The 12,346-nt window shown below is 39.4% G+C and overlaps 1 protein-coding gene across 1 annotated transcript in view; it reads right to left on the bottom strand.

The window, feature by feature from the left end:
* Positions 1-12,346, bottom strand: part of F12 (coagulation factor XII) — a 172,778-nt gene that overhangs the window by 110,460 nt on the left and 49,972 nt on the right. Inside the window, exon 4 of the mRNA XM_069763973.1 lies at positions 7,303-7,373. Within this exon, the coding sequence (XP_069620074.1) occupies positions 7,303-7,373 (71 nt within the window). The remainder of the gene's footprint in view (positions 1-7,302; positions 7,374-12,346) is intronic.

Here is a 12,346-nt window from a genome sequence, read left to right as displayed (position 1 = left end):
CCATCGCATCCGTTTTTTTTTTTTTTAAATTCGCAGGATTGTGCCTGACGACAAAAAACTGATGTGTGAAAGCGGCATTACGTCAACACCCCTGGTATTTCCAATATTAGATCATAAAGACAAGGTGGACAACAGTGTGAGCAACTTCCTACCTCAGCAACACAGGTATATAAAATTTAAAATCAGGACACATTGGGATCACGTCCTACTACACATGAAGGAGGCGGTACTGCACATGCTCACAAGCATTTCTTCTAACAATCTAGGACATGTTTCTGCAAGTGTAACAAGTTGTCAGCCATTTTAATTATGTTGTGATTAACAAACAATTTTGACAAAACTATTGTAATTTCCTAAATAAAAGTAATTAGGAATTTATCATAATGATATTTCCTTTGGTTCTAATTTTTTTTAATTCCTGGAGAACCCTATTAACCCTATGGAAATCATATGGAAAAACACACTTATATAACTTTTACAAGTTTATTTTAAAACTACTAAATAAAATATGATTAGTAAGCCAAATTTTAATTATAATTTTTCACTGAAAACACTAAAAACATTTTTTTCAAAATTTCACACAAACATATGAAAAAACGCACAAAAACACATAGAAGTCTATACCAAACTAGCTGCAGCTACATTTCTGTTATGTTTCTTTTCTATTATATTAGTCTTCCAAACAATTTTGACAAGTTATTTTTTCGGAAGAATGTTCTTTGCAGACATTTTCCTTACAAATTGAACAACATCTCTCAGTTTTCCTTTCTATGTTTCTTGGACACATGAAACAGCGCTTTCTTTTTCTTTCTCCTGGCCCTGGAATCCTCTGAAACTGTACACCACACTGTTTCATTGCTTCTTTAGTTTGCTTTAGCAAGCCTTTCACGTCGCTTCGCTGTATCATGTGAGGCATTACAAGTTCATGACAAAGGTCCTTCAAAAATCGGCGTCTTCTGTCCTTCCTCCGTGCATGGTATTCTGGATGAGTTTCTGTATAAATGATGAATGAAATTAGGGCTGCTACATCAAGCATATTTGAAAAAAGTACTACAGGCTATCGTTTTGTTTGCCTCTTGCATGAATATTCTCCCACCATCTCATCCATTTTGTCTACACCTCCTTTTGTTTTATTGTAATGCAGGATGATTTCTGGTTTCAATTTTCTGTCATTGCTGTCAATACTGCAATTGTGATGCATGGTACTGAGTAAAATCACTGATTTCTCCTTCTTCGCTTTTTAAGATACCAAAGTCGCTTTGTTATTGAATTCAAAGACACTCTCATAAAGTGCTCGCTGACGATTGTGTTTCAGTGCTTCTGGAATTTCTTGTTGGTTTGGCTTGATAGTACCAACAAGTGTAATAGCTTTTTGAAGCAGAAAATTGCCTAGTTAAACATTGGTGAAATAATTGTCCATGGTAATGTTTCTACCTGAATTGAATATTGGGACAGCAATAGTTTTGACAATTTCAGACCCCAGATCCTTCTGTTCATTTATGCCATAATAATTTGCAGAATCACACATCCAGAAGATTTTGATTCCATATTTAGCTGGCTTGCTGGGCATGTATGGTATGAACTTGCAGCGTCCTCTGAACGGTACAAGTTGCTCATCTACTGTAACATTAGTACTAGGATTGTAAAGTTTGGTGCAATTTTTGATAAATATGTTCCAGATATACCGTAACTGATAGGGGCTAATTTGTCTGTTTCAAACCTCAATGCACGTGTTCTCTTATCATCAAATCGAATGTGTCTTCCAATTTCCTCATATCTGTCCACTGACATTGTCGCCTTACAGTTTGGATCAGAAAGTGGGTCCAGAAATAATTCTGGTATTGGAACATCATACGATTTCTGACTCCCTGCCAGCAGTAAAAGTCCAATATATGCATAAAGTTCCTCTTTTGAGATATTTTTCCAGGACTTATTTTTTTGCAGAAGCGATACGTCTTCTTTCTAGGTTTGAACATAAAAGGACCTCTTCTGCAATATTGTCAGAAAAAAAAGTACAGAATACATCTTTAGGGGTAAAGTAACTGGGACTTCCCACAGCTCCTTGAGCCTGTCTCACAATATTATGGATTGCAGTACGTCCGACTAATGTATTTCATGTATTTCATGCTTGAAAAAGACCTATACGGTTGAAACATTGCATTTGGCACAATAAAGGACTTTTTATACTTCACCTGGATTGGATGCTGTCCTTTACTTTGTTGTGGTATGTACCTTTCCATTTGGGTCCAGTGGAACTTGGACGGGCATCCCTATATCAGTTGTGCTGTCGGCTATTTTCTAATGTAGGATACTGTTCCAAAAAAAATTTGTTTTGGATGTTCTACTTATCACTTCTTGAGGATCCACTGTATTCACTTCTTCATCATCAGAAGAAGACTCACTTGAGGATATTTGATTCTCTGGTGGCAGGTACTCGTCATCGGACAAAGATAGTTCACTTTCATCATCATAACTTTGAAACACAATTGCTTCAATCTCTTGGTCACTCTGACGCTTTGAGGAAGAGTGTGCCATTGCTGACTAGATGTTAGCAAACTAAAAGAAAAAACAATGAACACAATCAGGGTTGTCAACTCTTGCTTGTGTGTGACACACTGTAAGTGTAATGTCCCCCCTTCCCTCCTCTCACCCTCAGCAGCTCTTACCTTTTATACTTTCTTTTAGGTGTTGTACAATTCTCTGGATGTCTGTAGCTCAATAGCTTTACCCTCTGCAGCCTTCTTAGAATCAGAGAAACTGAAACTGAATCAGATTTCCTCTCAACATCTTATCTTATCTCAGGTCCTTCACAATTAGCTCACAGTGTATACTGTCCTCAATACTCTCTACACAGCTCATTACTGTGTTCAGAAGGACCTGAGAGGATGTCATGGCCTCATCACTCCCTCCAAAAATCACATGACATCCTCATATGGCATTAACCACACCCTGGCCCCTCCACCAGCATTACTGAGTACAAATAAAGTAACTTGAGACACAAACACTACTGAGAACATGATAATTAATACATGGGGGCCTAAAAGGCCCCCAATCCGTACAGATGTGGTTTTCACCAAAAAAGCATTGTTACACCAAAATGCCTATGAAAAAAATTATATAACAACTGGATATTACCAACAACGACATACTTGAGGATTACCTGGAGTTTCAAAATTCAAACTTAAGTAATTTTGCAGATAATAGCAAAAAAGTAAGCATGGGGGCCTAAAAGCCCCCCAATACGCATGCTAATGACCATACTATTTTTAATTCCAAGAATCATAGATTTATTATTTTTATAAGGGATTTTTTCAGGACAAGTATTTGTAGTAACACAATTATGGAGCATGCATAATTTATATTTAACTTTTATTAACTTTATTGGGGAGGGAATAAAAACATTAAAAAAAACAAATCCACAATTGTTGTTACTTACACTATTAACTATGAATACAGTGATAGCAAATGTATATTGTAGTTTTTTTTTATTTCAGTTTTTAGGGTTTTTTGCACAATTAAAACATGAGGCATACATTTTTTATTTTTTTCACCAATGTAACTGTACAGCAAAGGACTTGTTTTTATGGTATGAGTAGTTTTTGCTGATGCCATTTGATGGCGTTACCAAATATGTTTAGATTGTTTTTATTTCCTGCCTATATGTTTTGATTCTTACCCTTTCAGTCTCTGTTCTTCCTGACCTGTCTCAGCACAAACATGTCAATCACTTGCCACAGGCAAGACAGAAAAGGATGGGGTGAGTATTACTACTTTAATATTGGGTTTTTTTGTATTCTAGTTTTTTTTAAATGTTTAAATGGCTGAACAAGTATGCCTGTCAATCAAGGAGAACTTTTCAATCAAGTAAAATGTCTGAGTCTGCCTTTAGCTTCTCTCACTTGTCCTCCTCCTCTCTCCGTACAACTCTGTGAACAGCAATAGTCGTCTCCTACCTCAGTAAAGGGAAAATCTGTATTCACTGAAAACAGATTTTATCCATTAATTAGGAATATTGAGAATTAAAGTTTGAAATTAAGCAGAATCCTCTTGCTCTCTCATATCATTTAGATGAATCTGAAACATTTAGGCTATGTGCAAACGTTGCAGATTATTTGCGTTTTTTTAGCGTTTTTGCGCTATAAAAATGCTATAAAACCGCAAATAATCTGCATACATTAAGCATCCCATCATTTATAATGGAATCCGCAATTTCTGTGCACATGATGTGCGTTTTTCCGCATGAAAAACGCATTGCGGAAAAATAATGAACCTGTTCATTAATTTTGCGGTTTTTTTTGCGGATTTCCCACTGTCTAATGCATTGGGAAATGTCTGGGAAAAACCGCGCAAAAACTGCATCAAAACCGCGCAAAAAAAACGCATGTGGATTTCATGCAGAAATCTGGCAGAAATGTCCGGATTTCCACAGGAATTTTCTGCATGAATTCCTGAACATGTGCACATAGCCTAAGGGTTTTTCACGCGTTTTTGATGCGTTTTTGATGCGTTTTTGGTGCGTTTTGGTGCGTTTTTTCCCAAATGCATAGAATTGCGGGAAAAACGCCGAAAATCCGTAAAAAATAATGAACATGCTCATTTTTTTACCGCGATGCTTTTTTTTCGTGGAAAAAAACGCATCCATGTGCACAAAACATGCAGAATGCATTCTAAGTGATAGAATGCATAATGTATGCGTTTTTAATGAGTTTTTATAGCGTTTATAGCGCGAAAAAACGCGGAAAAACCTGAACGTGTGCACATAGCCTTACATCTAGCTTGATGTGTTTAAGGTTGCATTCACACGTTGCCGTCTGGTGTTTTGTAGTCAAAACACAAAATAGATAGCCACCAACAAATGGGATCTCCTCACCACATAATGGGTAATAAGCAGTTTTCAACAGAAAATGAAGAGTGTAAAGAGTGAGGATCGCCAATAAGAAAAAACACTGGACTAGAAAATAGTGCAGTGATACAATAATGTGGCCCTCAACAATAAATATATGTAAACAGATCAAACACATTGGAGTAAATACACCGTGTGGCAGTTCACTCACGTGGCTGCACAGAGAGGTAGAAAAAATGGGAACACCGTCTCTTTAAGTCCTTTGTTGATTTATTGTCAGTCAGCATAAACCAAACCATGGGAACAAAATCTCAGCCTTTCTGGCTACAGCAGGAACAAACCAATAAAAGGAAAACAATAATGCAGTCCGCTTAGGAGCAGCACAGGTTCAGACTGCCCTCGATGAGCCACAAAGCCTCTGGAGACTCCTCTCTCCAAGCTAGCCAAACTCAGACTGCCTGTAGAGCTCAATTATTAAACCTATGCCTGTGTTTTCCCATCATGTGATTGATCACATGATCATGACCTCACGCAGGTCCTGGCAGGTCTGCCAGGGAAGATAAAGTGGACCTTCTCCCACCCGCTCTATGAAGGTCCACATAAAACTAGCCCTTTTATGCAACTTAACTCTCATAACACGTAGAGTGCTGGAAAAAAATGTTTTGGTTTCATATCACTGACGCCATTAAGCGCAGTGACACATATCTCCCTTCTACCTCCCTTCTGCCAGTGACTCTGTCACAACAGCTGTAAAAAGAGATCAAGACAATACTTAACATCAAGACAATCCTTATAGAACTAACACAATAATGCAAGATAGGTGACAATATGGTATTGAATAAAGTGATTGCCAATATCATGGGGTACTCTCACGATTCCTCCTATTAGTGTGTCTGGATGCAGTGAGTGACAGTTCAGCCATCCAGTCTAGGGCTGGGGCGTGCTGAGCTGTAAGTATGGTGATGGACAGCTCAGCCATTCAATTGAAGGCTGGGACATGCTTAGCTGTCTGTGTTGTGAGTTACAGATCAGCTGCTCAATCAAGGCTTTCTCCATATGTCTCCTGATCTGAGTGATTACCTGGATATTTAGCTGTCTTTCTGTCTCCAATTACTACCAATTGTAGCTTAGCTCATTTCTTATATTCTGATCTTTGTTGGCCAACCTTAAATTTGCCTTTGACCATCCATTTGCCTAGCTCCTTTGTCTTGATCTGCTACCTTCCTGGAATTCTGAACTCGGACCATGACCTGACTATGCCTCTGTCTTTCCCCTTAGTTTACAACGAGATCTCTTGGTATCTGACCCCGGACCTCTTGACTACCATGCCTCACTGTTTGTCTGTGGGTAGTGACTAGTGTCACAAGTGTCAAAAAAAGTATCAGGTGCTATGTAGAAAAATATTGCACATATAATAGACTAAAATATAAGACCAATGCGCCAGAGCAAGGAATAAGAGTAGTGTGGTGTTTTGCTGCAATGGTGACAACCACATCTTTTGTCATAATGTTCAAAAATCATGACTAGAACGTTGCAGTTTTACCTTGATTGTGGCAAAAAAAATGCACTGTGGCTACAACTTGTGTGCACAGCCTATGAGTCCTCATTCTGAAAAACAATAATATTTGTCCTTTCACTTGGGATTGGAGTAATATTGCAGTCACTTTTGAAATAGTTCCATTATAAACACAATAAAAGCTTCCTGGGCCAAAGCCTAGAACCTCAACGGCAATTCATAAGAGCATTACTCTTCCGACAACATGCCAGAAAGCACTTTGGAAAAAATGTGGTAAAATGGAGCAAGAAAACAGAAGAAAACTCTCCAAGCACTATCATGCCACCAGATAATATACAGAAAATGTAAGTTTTTTTTACATTTTAGCGAAATTATTGGATACGGTATAGCATATTTATTTGGACACTGCATGGCAATACTATATGTATGTCATGTATGTCAAATATTGTACAGCTTGTGTTGTGGTGATGGTATTTATTCTGTGACCTAGATCATTTAAATCGGTTTACATTGCTTCTATTCTTAAGTTCCTTCCATGTACTGTAAGTTTAGCATGGGAAAAAGCAGCTGTCTTTTGTAAAGATAAGCAAAAGAACTTCTGAGACATCAATGCATTCTTTTATACTTCTGAAAGCCCATTCAATTCTTTTTAATGTTTTTTTATGACACTGATGATAATGTAGCCAACAAGTCTGCATTATTACCTTGGCTTTACAAAAGGTTTTTATATTTTAGTTCATTCAGGGTTTTTTTTGCTTTCTTTAATCAAGTTTATCGAAACAGTAATTGCTTTCATAAAGCATCCTTTTGGTTTGATAAACCTTGCAGGAGCCATTTCAGAGCAATACAATTACGTTAGAAGAGAGAAACTTTGGAGACTGTGGGTTGTAATAATGACATAAATAAGAGTTCATCTGGAAAAAAAGCAGAATGGTAATGTTACCTGCCACTTTCTGACCCTCCACACAGTAGGACCAAAGCCTGTCTTTATCATAATTTCTTGTGAGTGAACACCTAAGAAAACAAAAATATGTAATGCAGCATATAGTCAGCAGTTAAGGCAGAGATACATAGCGGGAGGCAAGAAACTCGCTGTTAGCCATTAGCAAATTGGCTACTTATCATGGATGCTGATTGAAGGAGGCATGTAGCATGACATTTAAGACTGTTGGCATCAAAAAGTCACATATATTGCTTTACCTCATTTTTGTGCAAAACATTGAAATTTTGTAAAATTTTACAATGCTTCTGGATAGTTCTATAAGTGGCAGTGTTTGCCAATGATGTTTTAGCCAGATTTATGAATTGCAAATTTTTAATGATGATGGCTCTGGTGCTATGTAAATGTACTGGTAGTGATTCTGGCGATTTATTTATGTACTGATCACAGTTCTGGTGCTGTGTTTCAGTACTGATGTTGGCTTTGGTTCTGTATTCATGTACTGATGTATGATGAATGTAATCAAGAGGATGATGGATAGTCACAAGCATCAAACAAAGATGAACTGCTTAAATTTTTGCGCCAGGAGCAGTGTGAAAGACTGGTGGAAAGCATGCCAAGACGCATGAAAGCTGTGATTAAAAATCATGGTTATTCCACAAAATATTGATTTCTGAATTCTTCCTGAGTTAAAACATTAGTGTTGTTGTTTCTAAATGATTATGAACTTTTTTTTTTTGCATTATTTGAGGTTTGAAAGCACTGTTTTTTTTTGTAATTTTGACCATTTCTCCTTTTCAGAAAAAATACAAAATTTATTGCTTGGAAATTCGGAGACATGTTGTCTGTAGTTTATAGAATAAATGAAAAATTTAAATTTTACTCAAAAATATACGTATGAAAAGAAAAATCAGACAAACTGAACATTTTGCAGTGGACTCTTAATTTTTGTCAGAGCTATATATAAAAATGTGAATCACTGAATCACTCTCTTTCTACCTAAATAAAAATATAATTAAAAAAATATATTTCGTATTGCCACATCTGTAAAATTCTTGTCTGAAAATTATTAAAGTTAACTCGCACTATAAAAAGAATAAAAAAGAAACGCTTGAAAACACAATAAAGGTGATCAAATGTATATACTCGAGTATAAGCCGAGATTTTCAGCCCATTGTTTTAGGCTGAAAGTGCCCCTCTCGGCTTATACTCGAGTCATTGTCCCAGGGGTCGGAGGGGGAGCAGCAGGAGTGGCGGCTGTCACATCATACTCGCCCTCTTGACGCGGTCTCTGCACCTCCCTGCTTCTCAGATGGTCTCTGGTGCCTGCAGCTCTTCCTGTGTTCAGCGGTCACGTCGTACCGCTCATTAAAGTAATGAATGTGGACTCCACTTCCATAGGTGTGGCGCCCATATACTTTAATTTAATGAGCGGTACCATGTGACCGCTGAGCACAGGAACAAGCTGCCAACGCAGAGAAGCAGGGACATGCAGAGAGACCTCGCAAAGATGGGGTAAGTAGGACAGGGGAGGGTGAGCCATGCAATATTCACCTGTCTCCGTTCCACCGCTGTCTTGTGTCTTCCGCATCCTCTGGCTGTGACGTTCAGGTCAGAGTGCACGATGACGTATTTAGTGAGTGCCCTCTGCCTGAACTGAACAGTCACTGCAGAGACCTGGAAGACATAGCGGCGCGCGGCGGTGGAATGAGGACAGGTGAATATCAACACCAGCACCTGACCCCCATAGCGCGCCGGGGTCCCCACTTGCTCAAGACCCCGGCGCCCAGCGATGAGAGGTGAGTATGTCTTTTTTTTTTTAATCGCAGCAACAGCATATGGGCATATTATGCTATTGAGCATCTTATGGGGCCATCAACCTTTATGGAGCAGCATATGGGGCATATTATGCTATGGAGCATCTTATGGGGCCATCAACCTTTATGCAGCAACATATGGGGCATATCATGCTATGGAGCATCTAATTGGACCATCAACCTTTATGGAGCATTATAAGGGGCATATTATGCTACGGAGCATCTTATGAGGCCATCAACCTTTAAGGAGCAGCATATGGGGCATATTATGCTATGGAGCATCTTATGGGGCCATCAACCTGTATGGAGCAGCATATGGAGCATATTATTCTATGAAGCATCTTATGGGGCCATCAACTTTTATGGAGCAGCATATGGGGCATAATATTCTATGGAGCATGTTATGGGGCCATCAACTTTTATGGAGCATTAAAGGGGGCATATTATTCTATGGAGCGTCTTATGGGGTGTGTGTGTGTAACATGTAATCCCATAAAACTATAAAGTTTAATAGCAAACTATTAAAAAAAAAAAAACAAATCCCAGTGTAACCGAAAATATATATCTACTACGTACCAATAACCTAACAATTTTCCCTATGCTTAACTGCTGTCCCTACCTACCAATGGAGGTTGGCACCCTATAGACACGATTTTTTGGCGCCCCCACTCAGCGGCGGCTATCCCCAACTCCCCTGTTAAATACCTATTAAACTATAGGTGGGAAAACAATAAGCAGCAAAAAGAGATGAAAGGAAAGTACTTAATAAGAGAGGCTATAGTACGGAAAATAATTCAACTCCCCCATCATAAAGCACTAGTATATCTAGCTTATACAATAATGTATATCAAATAGAGATCCTATATTATAATGGCTATAATGGCCGCTTCATACATGGAAAAAACCTGTACTCCATAGGACTCAAAAATAACAAGACAGGAGGAGGAATAATGAAGCCATAAGATAACAAAATAAACAGCCTAATTCAAAATAGTGATGATATACCCATCATGAACCACATATCGACTAAAAGCAATACACAATTTTGTGAGTACTAATGGGTAATGCAGAAAAGAAGCATACGCGGGTGTTAACCCAAAAGAACTTAGCTTCCAACAAGTAGCCCCATGGCCTCGACGCGTTTCCCCGACCAACGGTTCATCAGGAGGCAGAGTATAAGGCAAGCTGTTTCATAGAGGCAGGTATCACGATGAACAGACAGACCCGTGTAGATCCATATGGGGCCGGTTTAAATGGACTCAGAGGGCCAATCACGGCCAGCCACTAGAGAACCGCCCCTCTTCCCAAGGTGCACTGGGTAGCAGGTAACAAAGTCCATCAATTTGGACCAAACGGTAAAACCATGTCCATAAAGGCTGCGCTAATCCCCACACTGTGCAGCCGATTAGGATCGGAAATAATAATCACATGCATAAACGCTGGAACAAACACCTAAAGTGGCGATATGCGCTCCAGCCTGGAATGCAAGCAAAGAAAAAATGGAGACCACGTCACTTCCTGTTTACAGATGCGCACTCAAGCGCTGGGCGTGTAACACTACCCCAGCCGCATGCGCAGTGTATGTGCGCTCCATGCCTGGAACGCACACTGTGAAGTGCGCTGTAAATCAGCACTTCCTGTTTCCAGAGGTAAAGCGCGCCTCCACTGCTGGGCATATATATCTAATGTTCACCTAAAGTGCGCAACCTGCGCAAGCACCGAGGAAAATGACCATTCAGTCTACAGAATATATGATATATAGTGCTAAAGGGATTTTTTGATAAATCCAAACAAAAATACATATAGAATACACATATCCTTGATAGATGCCTATTAAGTATCAGATATTTGAAAGGGGGGGGGGGAATCCCTATTAAAATAAATAAAAAATACAGGTAAAATATGATTACTAGGAGCCTACAGAGTAAGTACTTTAACAGAACATATTAGATGGTAAACAATATATAAAGATACAGAGACAAATGCACTATGATCTAGCTGATAGAGATTAATTCTTCGTCTAGAGCAGGGGTCAGATGTAAATCTCATGCCAATGTCATTCACATTAATCTCCTTAAGAAACCGGTTGAAGTCTGCCTCTGGGCCAGACCACAAAACCAAAATGTCGTCAATATATCTGGCCCAGAGGCAGATACATGACTGCCACCATCTCTCTTCTTTGAGAAAGATGTATGACTTTTCAACTAGTGGTACTCCCCTTGAAAATACAGCAGGGAGCTTAGAGTTAGGATTGGAGAACGCTTGGGGGATATTAGAAACAAGAGAGACACCCCAATTGCTTGTCATATGAATCAGACACATGGGGGGACTTTGGAAGAGATCTCATTCTGTATGATTGAACTGTTGAAACCAAAGTTAAGGGGAGGTGTGTTGTGAATTCTGTTGTCGGCTCCCTCCTGTGGTCATGAATGGTACTTCGGCTAATTCTGTCCATGGACTTCCTCTGGTGGGTGTTTCTGAGTTTCCTTTCACAGGTGATGAGGTTAATTCGTTAGCTGGCTGCTCTATTTAACTCCACTTAGATCTTTGCTCCATGCCACCTGTCAATGTTCCAGTATTGGTCTAGTTCACTCCTGGATCGTTCTAGTGACCTGTCTTCCCAGCAGAAGCTAAGCTCCAGCTTGTATTTCTTTGGTTTGCTATTTTTCTGTCCAGCTTGCTATTTTTATTGTTGTCTTGCTTGCTGGAAGCTCTGGGACGCAGAGGGAGCGCCTCCGCACCGTGAGTCGGTGCGGAGGGTCTTTTTGTGCCCTCTGCGTGGTCTTTTTGTAGGTTTTTGTGCTGACCGCAAAGTAACCTTTCCTATCCTCGGTCTGTTCAGTAAGTCGGGCCTCACTTTGCTAAATCTATTTCATCTCTGTGTTTGTATTTTCATCTTTACTCACAGTCATTATATGTGGGGGGCTGCCTTTTCCTTTGGGGAATTTCTCTGAGGCAAGGTAGGCTTTATTTTTCTATCTTCAGGGCTAGCTAGTTTCTTAGGCTGTGCCGAGTTGCATAGGGAGCGTTAGGCGCAATCCACGGCTATTTCTAGTGTGTTTGATAGGATTAGGGATTGCGGTCAGCAGAGTTCCCACGTCCCAGAGCTCGTCCTTTATTATCAGTATCTATCAGGTCATTCCGTGTGCTCTTAACCACCAGGTCCATTATTGTCCTTACCACCAGGTTTTAACAGTACAGGTGGCCCAAAGTACTAATGCATCTCAATA

Source organism: Ranitomeya imitator, chromosome 4, assembly GCF_032444005.1.
Source record: "Ranitomeya imitator isolate aRanImi1 chromosome 4, aRanImi1.pri, whole genome shotgun sequence".
Lineage (NCBI taxonomy): Eukaryota > Metazoa > Chordata > Amphibia > Anura > Dendrobatidae > Ranitomeya > Ranitomeya imitator.
The sequence above is the reverse complement of the archived record's forward strand: the minus strand, read 5'-3'. Positions and strand labels throughout refer to the sequence as shown.